At 50.6% G+C, this 17,118-nt stretch overlaps 1 protein-coding gene across 4 annotated transcripts in view; it reads right to left on the bottom strand.

The window, feature by feature from the left end:
- The window catches only part of TPCN1 (two pore segment channel 1), a 73,090-nt gene that overhangs the window by 16,950 nt on the left and 39,022 nt on the right, over positions 1-17,118 (bottom strand). For all 4 annotated transcript variants that reach the window (XM_011928686.1, XM_011928685.1, XM_011928684.1 and 1 more), the window contains 11 exons: positions 12,589-12,765; positions 11,003-11,116; positions 10,087-10,217; positions 9,115-9,203; positions 6,280-6,314; positions 5,680-5,738; positions 5,302-5,401; positions 2,262-2,378; positions 1,933-2,057; positions 1,049-1,097; positions 449-512 (listed from right to left, as the gene is read on the bottom strand). In XM_011928686.1, the coding sequence (XP_011784076.1) occupies positions 449-512; positions 1,049-1,097; positions 1,933-2,057; positions 2,262-2,378; positions 5,302-5,401; positions 5,680-5,738; positions 6,280-6,314; positions 9,115-9,203; positions 10,087-10,217; positions 11,003-11,116; positions 12,589-12,765 (1,060 nt within the window). The remainder of the gene's footprint in view (positions 1-448; positions 513-1,048; positions 1,098-1,932; positions 2,058-2,261; positions 2,379-5,301; positions 5,402-5,679; positions 5,739-6,279; positions 6,315-9,114; positions 9,204-10,086; positions 10,218-11,002; positions 11,117-12,588; positions 12,766-17,118) is intronic.

Genomic DNA, 17,118 nt, shown 5'->3' with positions numbered 1-17,118 from the left:
ACACACACACACATATATAAAAAATTGGATTAAAAGGTAGATAACAGAATAGAATATATAATGCCACCCTATTGTTTTAAAAATGCATAGAAAAATGGCACGGAGGGAAACACATAAGAGAATTAACAGTGGTTATCTGGGTGGTAAATTTCCATTTACTTCTAATTATCTCACTTTCAAGTTTCTTCAATGAATATCTTTACTTTTGTATGAAAAAAGAAAAATTCCCCAAATGTCTTGGTTCGGTTAAGTTACCCATTTCTCTCCTAATCTGCTTCCTACCATGCTTACCTCCCTGCTGGGGTAATCACGCTGTCTCTTCACACACACATTCAGACAAACACAGAAACACACCTGTCTGAACCTCTCCTCAGATGCTCCTCTGTGGTCTCTGATAACTTCCATCAGCCCCCAGCTGCCAACACCTGCCATATTCAAGACCACTTACCTTTGAAGATGAGGAGCGCCGTCCTGGGAAGCTCATCAAACCAGTGCTCTCTGTTTTTCTTGGCCTGGTAGACAACAGGACCAAGAGGGAGGCTGTCAGGGCCAGGGACCAGAGCCGTGCCCTGGAGCCAGGATGCTGGCTTCCTTTCCTGTTCACCCTGCTAAACTGGGGAACAATGTTAACCTTCAGGCATCTATATGAGAACACAGCCAGCCAGTGTGTACCGAGCATTTACAATGTGCCATGCAGAGGCATTATTTTGGTATAGTCCTGAAATTAGCTTTGTCAGTAGGGATTATCATTATGCCACTTCCCAGGCAAGACAAGCCTCAGAAAGGCTCAGCAACCTGCCTGATGTCACAGAGCGACTAATGGGGTCTAAGTGAGATTGGGTGCTGTTAACGATGACACTATGTCACAATTGTAAGGGCAGATTTGGGGGCTGGGGGCCACCTGTGATCGCTGAAGTGTACCATGCCAAGCTGGCGGCTGAGCTGCTGTAGCAGGGAGAGAGCTGGATCTTGGGGTGTCCCTGATTCTCACTGCCCCACTTGGGGACCTGTCTGTCTACTCATTCTATGGTCTCAGAGGAGAACTCACCTTCCACTTCAAAGCTGCAACTTCGTAGATATCGTAAAAGTCCTTTAGGCTGCCAAAAGCAAAATAAAAAGGGACAAAATATCAGAACATAGTTCCACTGAGCTTTGCTTCTCTTACTTGCCTGCCTATGGACACCTTTACAGGGTGAGGGTAGGAGGAAGGGAGGGGACACTGTGTGAGTCCCAGCACAGCAGTGCTGGGGGATCCTTTACCTGCGATTGTTCGGATCTCCTCTGACCTTGAGGTACTATGAATACGTAATCCACTTAGTCTCCACCGACTGCACTAACGACGGACAGTGTCAGTGCCCTGGAGAGGCAGCTGCTGGAGTACTAGGATTCTTAGGAGGACGGAAACTTCGCCTTTTAGCAGGGGCCTTAATGTAATACTTGGGACTGCAAGTTCAGCTCAAACAGGGCTTGTTCTCAGCTCCACAGCAGGCTGCTGTGGACAGGGCTTGGTCATCAACAGCCTAGACGACCAGTCCTGCCCCTGGAGATCTAGGGTCAGTTCTCTGAGGCCGAGCCAGGTGTGTGCAGGGGATGGGGGAAGTGTATTCACCCCTCTCTGTCCACCTGGCTCACATGGGACTATCCCACCCCACTGGGGGTTCGAGGGCCAGCAGCTGGGCCAGTCCAATCCATGAGCTCCTTTTTTCTCAAGTCAGTTTGAATTGGATTTGTGTTGGACTTTTGTCACTTGCAAAAGGAATCCTGGTGAATCCAGTCTGTAAGTCTACATGGATAAACATCTCTGTGGAGGAAACTGAAGTCTCTGACAAGCCTATAGGCCTGCCCACCTCCAGGGCCTTCACATGCCCTGGTTCACTCTAGACATGAACACCTTGTCTGGCCACGCTGCCCCTACCAGGCACCTGCTCTTACCTGAGCAGAGGTGTGTTGTTCTGATTCAGGGCCTTGAAGGTAAGATAGCGCTCCCTGGCACTCATCCGGGGCTTGTAGAAGCGCATGAGGCCTTCAAACTGCCTGTAGGAGATGCCGGCGGGCCTCTGGGGGAGAGGGAGGAACAGTATGGAACCCAGACTACTCCCTTTCCCTTGGGGCACCCACTCCAGATCCACTCCAGCTCTGTTCATTCTTCCAAGGGCAGGGCTCCTGGTTTCTAAAGTCGCTGGCCTGGCCATGCTTAGGGGCTGCTCTGGGCAAGGGAGGGAGGACAGGGACCAAGCCCCTCCCTGGCCCATGGCTCCTACCCTCTGGCTGACAAGCAGGTGGTAGGCATGCTGGATGGCAGTTCGCTTGTGCAGTAGCAACGACTTGAACTTGCGTTTCTCAATGTCATTGAAGGTGTCGAACACCACTGCCAGAAGCTGTGGGAGAGAAGCACAGAGCCCTGGTTCAGGGTGGTGAGTGGCTGGCGCAGGGGGCGCAGGGGGGCATGGGTTCATCATCTAGGCAGGGCTCTCATCCAGCCAACCCAGAGAGGCTCTGGGGAGACCCTTTTGCCTGCACTTCATGGGGTAGGAAGTCAGTCTCCCAAGTCTCAACAGAGGAAAGCCCTTTGTTCCTCTCGTAAATTTCCCTCTTCAGATACATGAAGGTATTGTTACTCAATCTTTCCCAGGTTCCCCTCCACTCTCCCACACTCCCTTCCCCAGTTCCAGCTTGTCCCAGGCTGGGCAGGGGCGAGCCAGGGGAGGCGAGAGTAGCAAGAGGAGTGCATCTGGGTTCTGAGCCCAGTCTGACTCCGGCCAGTGGCAGGAGGAGGCTGCCTGCCCACTGCCCTCCTGACCTCCGAGCCAGAAGTACCCTTCCTCCTCCTGCCCCCTTTGTACTTCTCCTTGTGAGTCACTGCTTCACGTGTGGCCCAGGAAAAGGGGGAGTGAGAGGCTCTGCATGCAAGGAAATAACATTCTAGAGTTGGCTAATACCAAAGTCAGCTTATCAGAGGGGGATGGAAGGTGGGGGAAGAACTCGAAAGAATCCTTTTTCGAAACACTTTCTCTGTCTTTAAAAATGTTTTAAGGGAAACTCTCTGGTCCTTTCCCTCAAACTGGTCCCCCATTTTTTCCCTGTGGATCAAAGGTCAGCACGCTTTTTCTGTAACGGGTTCGACAGCAGCTGTTTTAGGCTCTGGAGGCCAAATGATCTCTGCTGCAACTACTAACCTGTGGTCATATCATGTGATCAGCCACAGACTATACATAAACAAACGGGCATGACTGTGTCCCTGTGTATTTACGAACACAGGCTGTGGGCCAAATTTGGCCAGCAGGCCGTACTTTGTTGACTGTTGCCCTAAATTCTCACAGCTCTAAATATATAACAAATTAAATCAAATACAAAGAAGTACTCAACATATTTCTTCTTGGTTTTGAGGAATTAACACAAGAATATATTTTCTCCTTTTTAAGACTTAAATTTTGGCCAGGCGCTGTGGCTCACACCTGTAATCCCAGCACTTTGGGAGGTTGAGTCGGGCAGATCACCTGAGGTCAGGAGTTCGAGACCAGCCTGACCAACATGGCAAAACCCTGTCTCTCCCAAAAATACAAAAATTAGTCGGGTGTAGTGGCATGTGCGTATGCCTATAATCCCAGCTACTCAGGAGGCTAAGGCAGGAGAACCACTTGAACCTGGGAGGTGGAGGTTGCAGTGAGCCGAGACTGCACCACTGTACTCCAGCCTGGGTTACAGAGCGAGACTCCATCTCAAAAAAAAAAAAAAAAAAGGACTTAAAATTTTTTAGAGTTCACATGCCTACCTGGAGAAGATGATTTTCATTTCTATACTGGGCCTGACTGTGGTGACTGGTGTGAGAATGCTCTGCGGAAGCATAAAAATAAACACAACACTCGATCGGAAGCCTCTTCCCATTAGTCCTGCCATGGATGTGTGGTCTGAGCACCGGCCTAACAGCCTGGTGTCGAATGTGATCTATGATGGCTGGGACATTCCTGGAGGCTGTCTGCGCCTCCACAAACACCCTCAAAGTTCTTTGAGCACAGGGGCTTCACAGAACGTGTTCTATACTGGATTTTCTGATGGTTTCTGATAAATAAGGTAGAAATACACAAGAGATTTCTGGCATGTGAATGCAACTGAACAGAGTGGTTAGGAACAGGGCTCTGGAATGGGCCTGGCCTGGCCACTCCAAGCTATGCAGCCGTCAGCAAATCACACTGTCATTCTGACCCTCAGTCTCTTCATCTGCACTTCGAGAACCATACTCACTACCTCCAGGGTTGTGTTTATTTATTAAATTATTTCATCCTTATATGTAAAGCACTTTGCATAGTGCCAGGTGGCTAAGGCTTACTAAATGCCAGCTTTTACGGTTATTATAATATAGTTGGCCTTCCGTATCTGTGGGTTCTGCATCCATGGATTCAAACAACTGCAAATCAAAAATATTCCAAAAACAAAATGATGGTTGCATCTGTACTGTACATGTACAGCCTTCTTTTTCTTGTCATTATCCCCTAAACAATATAATAAAACAATTTTTTTTTTTTTAATACAGAGTCTCGCTCTGTCACCCAGGCTGGAGTGCAATGGCATGATCTTGGCTCACAGTAACTTCCACCTCCTGGGTTCAAGCAATTCTTCTGCCTCAGCCTCCTGAGTAGATGGGATTACAGGCACCCACCACCACACCCAGCTAATTTTCGCAAGTAGAGATGGGGTTTCACCATGTTGGCCAGGCTGGTCTCGAACTCCTGACTTCAAATGATCCACCCACCTTGGCCTCCCAAAATGCTGGGATTAAAGGCGTGAGCCACCCTGCCCGGCCCAGTATAACGACTATTTACATAGCTTTTACACTGTATTAGGTGTTATAGGTAATGCAGGGTAATTTAAAATATACGAGAGGATGAATGTGCACAGGTTATCTGCAAATACTCTGCCGTTTTAGACAAGGGACTTGAACATTTGTGGATCTTCATACCTACAAGGGGTCCTGCAAACAATCCCTGTGGACACTGAGGGTCAACTATTTCTGATGTAAGAATGCAAAGGTCCCAGGGTCGCCTGGGTTTCACATCCAGCACTCTCAGCAGCAGCAGCACTGCCCTGGTGAGGACGCCACCCCCAGCAACTGGCTGAACTCCTGAAGTCCTGACAGGGCATTCCCTGCAACACTGCACCTGACTATGAATCTGGGACTTCCTGCCCCAGCGTTCTGCCCTGAGAGGCGGAAAGCAGTCCCTACTTCTCCACTCCCACGGTGCCCAGCGCTGTGTGGGTAGGGGCAGGCTGCTTCAGCACACAGCCTGAGGCGCAGTCACTCACCAGGTTCATGATGAAGTACAGCTCAATGGAGAGGTACACAATGAAGAAGACACAGGACCAGGGGTTCCGGGAGTAGGAGGGCATCATCACATCTGGGAAACTGTATTTGCAGAGGGTGACCCGGCGTGCTGTATCTGCCTGTCTCCATCCTCTCAGAGCACATGCCTTGCAGAGGACAGCTCCTTGTTCGCCTTCCCAGCCTCCAACCCCGGTTCCCCTACTCTCACCCCTGGGCTTCATGCTCAGTGGGCCAACCCTGTCTCCCAATGGCACCACAGCACCTGCCTGTGCTGGGATGTGGAATATACTTTGCAGAAAAGAGGAGGAGACCCCAGCGCGACAGCAGAGGACCAAAGGCAACGCAGAGCCTGCACTTACTTGGCTGTGGTTAGAAGGACAAACAGACTGACAATGCTGTTCTCCAGGCTGCTGAAGTACTGCAAGGGAAGAGGGGGCAGAGGAGAGGTCGGGACCAGCCAAGAGCACATGGCCGCCAGGAACAGGCTGTGATGGGCCACCTGGCGCACCCTGCCATGCCCGCTCTTGCATCTCTCAAGGAATCCCTGAGGGAGGCAGAGGAAAGAGCAAACACGCAGTCCAGAGGCCTCCCCTTTCCTGCACCCGATGTTTCTGGCAGAAGCAGACTATTGACTTGGGGGGACTTTTTTCTAGGGAGTCACATGTCTGGGCCATTCACCTGGTGCTCCCCCACTACTCCTCTGCCAAAATATTCCAATGGTCCAAACCTGATCCTGGCGGCACCCCTTTCAAGGACAGAAAAGGGGATCCCCAGCTTTAAGGAAGGAAGTGGTCAAGTCTGAGTGACGGGAACTCCCACGTGCGGTGCACACACAAGCTATGATGAGAAACCAGGCAGGGCCCCCCTTCCCCACGTGGCTACAGGGTCACGCTGGTGACCCTGTCTGAGGGAAAAGCCCTCCATAAAAGAAGAGACAGACAAACGTGCCAATTACTTACGGGGTCTGAAGGGTTAGGGGAGAACAAGTAGAAACCTAGAAGCGGGTGGAAACACAGATAAACAAAAGGATTAGAGCAGAGGTCCCAAAACCTGGTGTCAAAAGGACCAGACAAATACAGGCAAATGAATGCAGCAGGTCAGGAAGAGCAGCAGGGACTGCTGGGGACCACAGCGCCCTGAGAACACATGCTCTGTTGGAAGGGAGCAGGGCTGCAGGCACCAGATGCTTGCCGCTCTACAGCAATGTGCTGGGCACTATCGGCTCTGTTCTTTCAAAAGGGGGAAGTCTGTATTTTTGTATCTAATTTTAAAATGCTGGCTCCAAGTTTTCAGACCAAACAAAACCCATCTGTAGGCTGGATCTGGAATCCAGGCTGCTGTTTTGCAATCTTAGGTTCTGAGAACATGACAGCCGAGTAAAATTCCAAAGGGATCTGCTGTTCCCCTGCAGCCAGGGTCCCAGGGTGGGAATGCCATTCACTTCCTCCCTTCAGGAATGGATCACTCCCAGAGTCCCTGAAATCCTGAGTGGGAAAAGGGAGGAACTCTGCCCTCAGGGGAAATCAGCCCTACTCCTGGAGAAGCACAAACAAAATTCTACCAAGAGTGGGATGGCGGGTGGGAGGAAGTGAGAGCCATGACTCAGGACAAGGCAGTCATGAGGGCCAGGAGGGGTGGGGCCTGCCTCTAGCCTCAGAGTCAGGGCTCTGGAGTCCCACTGTCTTCGCCATCTGCGGAGTCCTGGCGAAAGGACCTTGGCTTTCCCAGCTGAGTACCAGGGCTTCCAATGTCTACGCCCTGTGACTCTGTGTGGCTATCACAGTCAGCCCCATGTGAAAAACCAAGCCCTCCTGAGTGAGCAGCCTGTGACCTTGCTGTACCCAGTGAAGCTGAAGCTTGCCGTCTCTCAGGGCCCAGGCAAGTGCCTTCGAGAAACTCTCAAGCGTGAGCACCAGGAAACACACAGGAGTGTTGACTGCGGTGGGATTTGTGATAAGAAAAACGTCCAACAGGAGAGCAGATTAACAAGCTTTGGCATACTTGCTCTGCTCCAGTGAAAATGAGTATACGGCATCTACATGTATCAACAGGAATAAATTTCAAAAACACAGTACTGAGCGAAAGAGCAATGTGTAGAAGTGGACACCCATATTATATAACCACTTAGAGACTTTTTTAAGTATGCAAAGCTTTATCATTTCTTTGTCACTTGGGGAAATGTAAATGTGAAACAAAATATAAAGAAGTGCATGGGAATGATAAGCTTAGGACAGTGGGTACCCTTGGGGAAAGTGGGAATCACGATCACTAAAGGTCACAAACGTGCCTTCCATTTTATTCTAAGGCTTCATTTCCTAAGCTGGATGGTAGGTCCATGGGTGTTCATGTTATTATTATTTATTTATTTTGAGACAGGGTCTTGCTCTGTCACCCAGGCTGGAATGCAGTGGCGCCGTCACAGCTCATTGCAACCTCTGTCTCCCCACGCTCAGGTGATCCTCCTGCCTCACCTCCTGAGTAGCAGGGACCACAGGAGCATGTCACACACCACCATGCCCAGCTAATTCCTGTATTTTTTTTTTTTTTTTTTGTAGACATGGGGTCTCGCGCTGGTCTCGAACTCCTGGACTCAAGCGATCTACCTGCCTCAGCCTCCCAAAATGGTGGGACAATTGGCATGAGACACCATGCCTGGCATATTTTTAAAATCTTTCTGAATTTCTGAAACTACCTGCTCTGGTCTGAATGTTTGTGTTCCCAGGCCCCTAATCCCTATGTTGAAATCTAATCCCCAAGTTGAGGGTGTTAGGAGGTGGGGGCTGTGGGAGGTGAAGAGGTCATGAGTGTGAAGTCCTCCCGAAGTGCCCATATAAAAGAGGTCTCAGAGGCTGGGCGCAGTGGCCCACACCTGTAATCCCAGCACTTTGGGAGGCCAAGGCAGGTGGATCACAAGGTCAGGAGTTGGAGACCAGCCTGGCCAATATGGTGAGACCCTGTCTCTGCTAAGAGTACGAAAATTAGCTGGGTGTGGTGGTGGGTGCCTGTAGTCCTAGTTACTCAGGAGGCTGAGGCAGGACAATCACTGGAACCTGGGAGGCGGAGGTTGCAATGAGCTGAGATCACGCCACTGTACTCCAGCCTGGGTAACAGGGTGAGACTCTGTCTCAAAAAAAAAAAAAGAGGTCCCAGAGAGCTGCCTCCCACCTTCCACCACGTGAGGACACAGCCAGAAGGCACCACCTATGGATCAAGGAACAGGCCCTCACCAGACACCTACGGCTGGCCCTTGATCTTGGACTTCCAGATTTCACAGCCTCCAGAACAGGGAGAAAAAAACTTCTGTTGTTTATAAGCCACCCAGTTGGGAAGAAATAAACTTTTGTTGTTTATAAGCCATGCAGTCTATGGCATTTTGTTATAGCAGTCCAAAAGGACTAAGGCACTGTCAAAATAATTTTTCTTCTCTTTTTTTTTTGAGACAAAGTCTCACTTACTCTGCTATTGCCCAGGCTGGAAAGCAGTGGTACGATCTCAGCTCACTGCAACCTTGGTATCCCGGGTTCAAGCAATTCTTCTCCCTCAGCCTCCCAAGTAGCTGGGATTACAGGCGTGTGTCACCCACGCCTAGCTAATTTTTGTACTTTTAGTAGAGACTGGATTTCACCATGTTGACCAGGCTGGCCTCAAACTCCTGACCTAGATTATCCGCCCACCTTGGCCTCCCAAAATGCTAGGGTTATAAGCGTGAGCCATTGCGCCAGGCCCAAAATAATTTTTCATCCACTGTGAACGTGCTTTTTGAGTGCACCTAGGCCTGAGAAGCAGGAACTCACCGAGGATGGCGAAGATGATCATGAAGAACAGCAGCAGCAGGAGGATGTCCATGAAGGGTGGCAGGGACTGGAAGATCTGCCGCAGGTTGCTGGGGAGAGATAGGGCAGCTCAGGGGAGGTGCCAGCTGGGGCGGGCCGTCTAGGACTCCTCCTTGTTGAGATGGGGGCCTAGTGCTTCTGACTCGAAATACTAAACCCTGCCACACCCTGGTGTGACATCATGCTTCATTTTCCTAAGTGTCTTGAGACCCCCACTCAGTGGGTGGCGGGGAAGAACTGGGGCAGGCGTAGCACACAGCCACCTCCACCTGGTGACGGCCCAAGGAGGCAAGTGCCATGCAAGCGGGGAACAGAGCAGCAGAAGGCCAAGGGCATCACCTTGGGCGCAAAGGTCAGTTTCCATGAGCAGGACGTGGAAAGCATGAAGACATCTCAAGGCCACTTAGTCCTGGGACACTGGGCCTGTTTCAAGGACAAGTCCTGTTTCTAGCTTTGCAGATGGGCACAAAGAATGAATTACAAGCCCACTCTCAGCAACAGTAGACCAGCCAAGAAATTTTCCAGATTGCGTCTCCCAAAATAAATCTCAGTCGAGGCTTGGTCCGGTTTGAGTTTGGTCCCACAGCCTCAGTGGAGATGGCGGAAGAGTCTGCTTGTGTCACATGGACGCTGCTGAGCTGCCTGCATTTGGGTAGATAACACGCATAGAGCGAGGAAGCAGCTCTGGAAGGCTGCAGAAAAGATGGGAAAAAGCCCTGGACCCAGAGGCCGCAAACCTACACTGCAGCAGGAACATCGCCTTCTCCTGTGCGTGGGTGGAATGGCAGAGGGAGAGTGAGTGTACGTGTACTCCCACCAGCATGCAGGGTTGACCTCATCACTAACTGACTCACAAGCTCTTGCCCCACCAGCCCAGAGGTCAGGCCATGCCAGGATAGTGACTGTCTGCCCAGCTTCCAACCCGGGCCTTACCGCCGGACGCCACCGCAATACCGACAGTCCACCAGGAAAATGCAGCGCAGTGCTCGGGTCACCCGCACATGGGACATCTGCCGTACCAACACCACAATGGCCTCAACAAACTGCACCACCAGCACCGAGGTCTGCAGTGGGGCAGGCATGGAGCACTGTCAGGCCCTGCAGCCCAGCCCTCATCCTGCATACCTAGAATGGGGGGCTGGAGAGGCAGTGCCCACTCTGGCCTCGGGAGGCCTTTTCTTCTCTCCAGCCCTCTCTCACACTTCCTGCCAACACCAGGCAGCCCCAGAAGAAAAAAACTCCAGCTGCCGGCTCAGGTGTGTGGCACCAGGAGAATGAGCCGAAGGGAAGCATGACTGCTGGTATCCACTGAGGAGGCAAAACTGCCACTCTGCCAGGCCCCTCGATCAGCCCTCCCTACTCACATCAGGGATGCTGGGGCCTGCAGCTCCTCTGCAGCTCTGCTTACTTGGCTACACTCTCCTAGAGTAGCACACATGCTCCACACACTACAAAGTGCCACCCTGACGTGCTCCTACTCACGCCACTCTCTGCGGCACAGAGAGAAAATGCATAACACTAGGGACAGGTGAGCCCAGGCGCAGTGGGGTGTGAACCCCATGTCTCCAGATGAATATAAAACAGGGAGAGCAGCACACCTCTCTCCAAGGTGACTGCACCAGTGCCTGGCAGGTAGTAAACACCCCCTCACATTAGCTACTGCTGGCATCACCACAACATCTAGGGCACCGGCAAGGCTGAGGGCGTGGTCAGGACAAGGACCCTAGGGTGACACCTCTAAGCAGGGACTGGGTCCATGGTGGATTCTGAATTGTACCAAAGAGACAGGTTTGAGGGTGACATGGGAGAAAAGGCTGCAAGGGGAGGGACAGATGGGCGGACACATCACCTTGACCATGGTCCGCTTGTGCCGGATGAAGGTGTGGAGGCCCAGCCAGCGTAACTTCATGCAGAGTTCAAACACTACCACCATCAGGGCGAATAGCTCCAGGGTGGCGTGGACCTGAGACCAGAGGGTGTGGGGATGTGTCATGGCCAGCCCAGCCCACGGCCACTCCTCATTGCCCAATCCTCCCAGGACCTGGAAGTGCCCCAGGACATCCTCCCAACACACACCAGAGTTACAAAAACCTGGCCCTGCTAGCCTAAAGACAAAGCCTTGGTCACGGAGCCTTCCCCAGAAAAACTGAACATAAACTTGATATCCAGGAAACTGACATGCTGGTCCAAATGATAAAAAATCAGGAAGGAGCCTGAAGTTTAAAAGTAAGAAAAACAAATTAGCTGGGCGAGGTGGCGCACACCTGTAATCCCAGCTACTCAGGAGGCTGAGGCAGGAGAATTGCTTGAGCCCAGGAGGCAGATGTTGCAGTGAGCCGAGATGGTGCCACTGCACACCAGCCTGGGCAACAGAGGGAGACTCAGTCTCAAAAACAAAAAAAAAAATAAGAAAAACAAAATAAGATAAAATTTAATATCTAGCCTTGTTCTAAGAGGGATTTCATGTAATTTACAAAAGATCTATGAAAGACACTAAGAAAGCATCAATTAGGAACTTAAGAAATAAAATCCGATTGTCAAAGAAACAAGGACTGTCAAGCAGAGAGCAGTTCCTAAAACTCTCATCCTCATTCTGGACAAAAGGACAAGACATGGAAAACCCTCAGCTGGAAAACCTTCCCAGCAGGGAAGTCAAGTGCTTCTGGGAAACAGACATGGGAGAGCTCCTCCTCCCGGGGGTGTGGAGGTCCGGGGCCTGTGGACATTCCAGTGGGCAGGAACTGACAGAGTGAAGGGATGGGAAGACAGACTCCAGCACAGGGGACAGAATGGGGGAAGTGTGCAGAGGAAGAAACACAGACTGGCTGGAGCTGTGAGTTTCAGGCACGAAGAAGGAGAAACAGGAAGGGAAACTGAGTCATGGAGGGCCTCAGAGGCCAGGCTGGATGAGCGCTTCCTAACTCAACAGGCACAGGCTTCCTTCCCTGCTTCCATGCCTCCCACACAGTCTTTGAGAAGGGAACAAGCACAGCTCCACACCTGCTCTGGCCCCCACTGAATGATGGCTGGGCCTAGGTGTGGGGACATCTGAGGGGCTGGAGCCCAGGAAACATCCCCGCCTCCCATGGTGACCACACCCTTTGGGGCTGGAGACAGAGTAGTGGGACTGTCCACTGGGTGCCCTCCCCACCCGGAGCCAAGGTGTGGGCACTGGTTCTGACTAGGGCCTGGGACACTTCCCCTCCCTGGAATGTACTGGTGGGTAGAATCCCAGAGAGACTGGCTGAAGGCCATTCACTCCAGCAGGGACACCCAGGCATTTCTGCTCCCAAGGCCTCTATGACCACCTGGTATCTCTCTGTTTTAAGTCTGTTTGCAGTGTTTGTCCTCCCAGTATGTTCCTTTTTGGGGTTCTGTCGTTTGCCCTGAAAGCCGTGGCTCCCAGCCCCCCATGTGAGGAGCATGTGCGCTCACGTAGATGCCGAGCCGGAGCGCGGGGACGGCGGGGGCCTCGCACAGGGAGAGCAGCAGCAGCAGCAGGGCCGTGGCCAGCTCCATCAGGTAGAAGAGGTGATTGTGTGCAAAGAGGTAGGCCGCCAGCGCCTTGGCATCCTTGGGGTGGGTGAAGAACTTGTCATTGTTCTCGCCTTCCTGAAAAGATGAGAGCAGTGTGGGCATGTGAGCCTGGAGACCTGTCCAGCGCCAAAGAGGAACCATGGGCAGGGGAGGAAAGGAAGGCCCCAGGCAGGTGAGGAGAGATTTAGGCCAGAGACAGAAGATGCTGGAAAATCAAAATGATCTTCGCGGAACTCATGATGGTCAAGTCTCACTCCTGCCTGCTGATGGGCTCAAGAGACTTGCTGCTTCTTAAAAACCACTTGGAGGAACCAAAGACTAAAAGGGTCCTGAGATAGTCAGGTGTAGTGACATCCCAGCTACTCCAGAGACCAAGGCGGGAAGATCCCTTGAGCCAGGAGTTCAAGTCTAGCCTGGTCAACACAGCAAGACCCCATCTCTTAAAAAAGAGGGGAGGGGCTGGGTGCCATGGCTCATGCCTGTAATCGCAGCACTTTGGGAGGCTGAGGCAGGAGGATTGCTTGAGCGCATGAGTTTGAGACCAGCCTGGGCAACATGGTGAGACCCCTGGTGCCAGCTACTTAGGAGGCTGAGATGGGAGAATCACTTGAGCCCGGGAGGTCAAACCTGCAGTGAGCCAAGATCGTGCCACTGTACTCCAACCTGGACCACAGAGCAAGATCTGGTCTCAAAAAAAAAAAAAGAAAAAGAAAAAAAAGAAGAAAGGTCCTAGCAGGAGGTAAAGAGAAACAGGCATGTCCAGTCCCCTCAGAGGCCAAGTTCTCCCTCTAGGAGTGCCCAGCAGAGTGTAAAGAGCTCAGAGGCCAGGTTCAGTGGCTCACGCCTGTAATCCCAGCACTTTGGGAGGCCGAGGCGGGTGGATCACGAGGTCAGGAGATTGAGATCATCCTGGCTAACATGGTGAAACCCCGTCTCTACTAAAAATACAAACAAATTAGCCGGGCATGGTGGCAGGCACCCGTAGTCCCAGCTACTGGAGAGGCTGAGGCAGAAGAATAGCAAGAACCCAGGAGGCGGAGCTTGCAGTGAGCCGAGATCGTGCCACTGCACTCCAGCCTGGGCGACAGAGCAAGACTCTGTCTCAAAAAAAAAAAAAAAAAAAAAAAAGAGCTCAGTGTAAAGAGCCTGGGAGGAACCACATGAGCTGAACCTTGGCTTTCTACTCCTTTCCTGAGGAATGTTGGGAAGGTTCCTTCGCCCTTGAGGCTCAGCTTCTTCAACGGTAAGGGCACTAACATTAGTGCTTCCTCCTGGGGCTGTTGTGAAGAAGAAAGGTGAGGACATTTGAAATGCACTTCGAGTGGTGTCTGCCACACAGTCAGCTCACTACAGGTATTCGCTATTATCATAAGTTACATGAACATTACCAGAAAAAAGGAAGCCAATAACCCTGCCTAGTCAGACCCTTTAACACCCTTCAAGAGTTACCCAGAACAGGCACAGTGGCTCATGCCTGTAATCCCAGCACTTTGGGAGGCTGAGGCGCATGGATCACCTGAGGTCAGGAGTTCGAGACCAGCCTGGCCAACATGGTGAAACCTCATCTCTACTAAAAATACAAAAATTAGCCGGGTATGGTGGCATGTGCCTGTGGTCCCAGCTACTTGGGAGGCTGAGACAGGGGAATCACTTGAACACTACTATACTCTATACTCCAGCCTGGGTCCCTGTCTCCAAAAAAAGGAGCTGCACAGTGGCGTATTGCTATTATACATTTACTTAATTCAGGATTCCCCATACCCTACTTTGTTTCAACTGACAAATAATAATTGTATATGGGGTACAATGTGATATTTTGATATATTTATATGTTATGTAACAACATTTTTTTTCTTTTTTTTTGAGACAGAGTCTTCCTGTGTCACCCAGGCTGGAATGCAGTGGTACAATCTCAGCTCACTGCAACCTCCGCCTCCTGGGTTCAAGCAATTCTCTTGCCTCAGCCTCCTGGGTAGCTGGAACAACAAGTGCACACCACCACACCTGGCTAATTTTTGTATTTTTAGTAGAGATGGTGCTTCACCATGTGACCCAGGCTGGTCTTGAACTCCTGAGCTCAAGTGATCCGCCCACCTCAGCCTCCCAAAGTGCTAGGATTACAAGTGTGAGCCACCATGCTCGGCCCATTCTCACAAACTTATTCTGGGAAAGGCCCTGCTTGCAGTTTGCAGAGTGACTGTGAGTGAGTCACTTCCCTGAAGCTGGATAAACTGCTCTCCTCATTAGCAAAAAATCGAGGCAAACCACAGACCCAGCAGCAAACCTGGCAGGGGTAGGCATGTCAAAGGGAGCAAACACCTTGGCAGTCAACAGAGGGTAAGTTGAACATGGTTCTGTGCTCTGTGCAGGGCTGTGGTTTTCACTACCACCTCCATGGCCACAGCAGTGGGCAGGGGGCCACATACAGTGGCCTGGGAAGCTGCTGGTTTCAATAACTAAAAAAAAAAAAAAAATGTATTTCTTGGGCAATTTCTTCCAACAAATAGCCAGGAATGAAGGTCTCGCTAGAAGAACCACTGACATGGGGGCTCAGATTTTAACTCTAGGACTTGGAATCGTCCCAGAAGAGATGGGGGGAATGAGGTCGCCACCAACAGATGGAAACATCACCCATGGCACTGGATTCTGAAGAAAACCCAAGAGAACGTCGGCCCTGTTTCCTGGCTGCTGATCATAAATTAGATTTGGAAAAATAAGGAAGGCCAGTTGTAGCGACTTCTAGGCCTTTGCTCTCTGCTCCCTGGGGTCCAAGTCCACATAGAAATGAGTACTGTTTCAAAGGCACCAGGATTGCTGAGCACGTGGCTCCAGAGGATGAGTGAGTTAACAGGTAACAGGTAAAATGTGGGAAGAGGGGGAACTGCAGGCACCAGACACCCTCAAAGTAGCGAGGGCCAATTATCCATGCACACCAGCAACCTGGCTCACTGCAGGACCTGTAGCCTGGCTGCAAGTGTGAAAAGCCAGGCCATCTTGAGCCGGGCACAGAGGCTCACACCTGTAATCCCAGCACTTTGGGAGGCTTAAGTGGGTGGATCACTTGAGGTCAGGAGTTTGAGACCAGCCTGGCCAACATGGTGAAACCCCGTCTCTACTAAAAATACAAAAATTAGCCGGGCGTGGTGGCAGGTGCCTGTAGTCCCAGTTACCTGGGTGGCTGAGGCAGGAGAATAGCTTGAACCTGGAAGGAGGTTGCAGTGAGCCGAGATCGCACCACTGTACTCCAGCGTGGGCAACAGAGTGAGAGTCTGTCTCAACAAAAACAGGCCATCTCATCCTCCAGGAACAGATGTGAATGACGGTGACTGTTCAAAGAAATCCAAGTTTTTCTTACATTTTTTTAAAAAAATGCATTTTTGGTAAAATAATTTAAACAATATAAATTTGTAAGGTAGTAAAAATTCCATCAGCCACAGATAATCATCTTTAATATTTAAACAACTTTCCAGATATGTATAGATATCTGTACACATACATACCCACATGCATATGCTGCTGTATGACATCAATTTAAAATGATCATACAACACCAGCTGTTCCATAACTGCTTTTTTCCACAAATACATGGCCCATTTTCAAGGAGATGCACACAGTCAGTTCATAAGTGATGCAACAGCACACAGAATAAAAAATATCATCTGGAGGCTCAACAGTTTAAATGTGGAGCTCTGCAACTCCCTAGCCAGGTGGCCTTGGGCATCATTTGGCTCCTCTGAGTCTCAGTCACCACATCTGTAAAGTGGGAGATGATCACTGCAGCCTCAGAGGCTTGTTAAAAAGATTAGCAGGTGCCCCTTAAAGTCTCATATTTTCATTACCAATGTCCTCACCTGCTTAGGAAAAGGAGGAATGATCAGGATCCTTAGAGCTTCAGCCATTCTGAGTCTGTGTTCTGACCAATCCCACCCTCTTATCCAGCCTCAGAGAAGGCGATGTGCAAAAGATGTCCTCGCTAGATCATTAACAAGTATGCCTGAGCTTGGGACAATTTCCCTAAAACATTCTGTTGCCTTAACTTGAAACAAAACACAATCGTTTAGGTGTATATGATGCTGCATGAACATATGAGAAACAGATGATTGAACAACCATCACACAAATGTCTACATTTCATTAAATCTTTTTTCTTTTTTTTAGACAGGGTCTCATTTTGTACCCAGGCTGAAGTGCAGTGACACAAACATGGCTCACTGAAGCCTCAACTTCCCAGACTCAGGCGACACCTTCACCTCAGTCTTGCAAGCAGCTGGGACTAAAGGGTACACATGCCACGCCTGGCTAATTTTTATATTTTTTCCAGAGATGGATTCTGCCATGTTGCCCAGGCTTGAATTTCACTAAATCTTTTTTAAATGACAAAACAAATACTTGCAGTGGAGAGCTGATTCAGATAAGAAAGATTAGGGAA

This window comes from Colobus angolensis, unplaced genomic scaffold, assembly GCF_000951035.1.
Source record: "Colobus angolensis palliatus isolate OR3802 unplaced genomic scaffold, Cang.pa_1.0 Scaffold79, whole genome shotgun sequence".
Lineage (NCBI taxonomy): Eukaryota > Metazoa > Chordata > Mammalia > Primates > Cercopithecidae > Colobus > Colobus angolensis.
The sequence above is the reverse complement of the archived record's forward strand: the minus strand, read 5'-3'. Positions and strand labels throughout refer to the sequence as shown.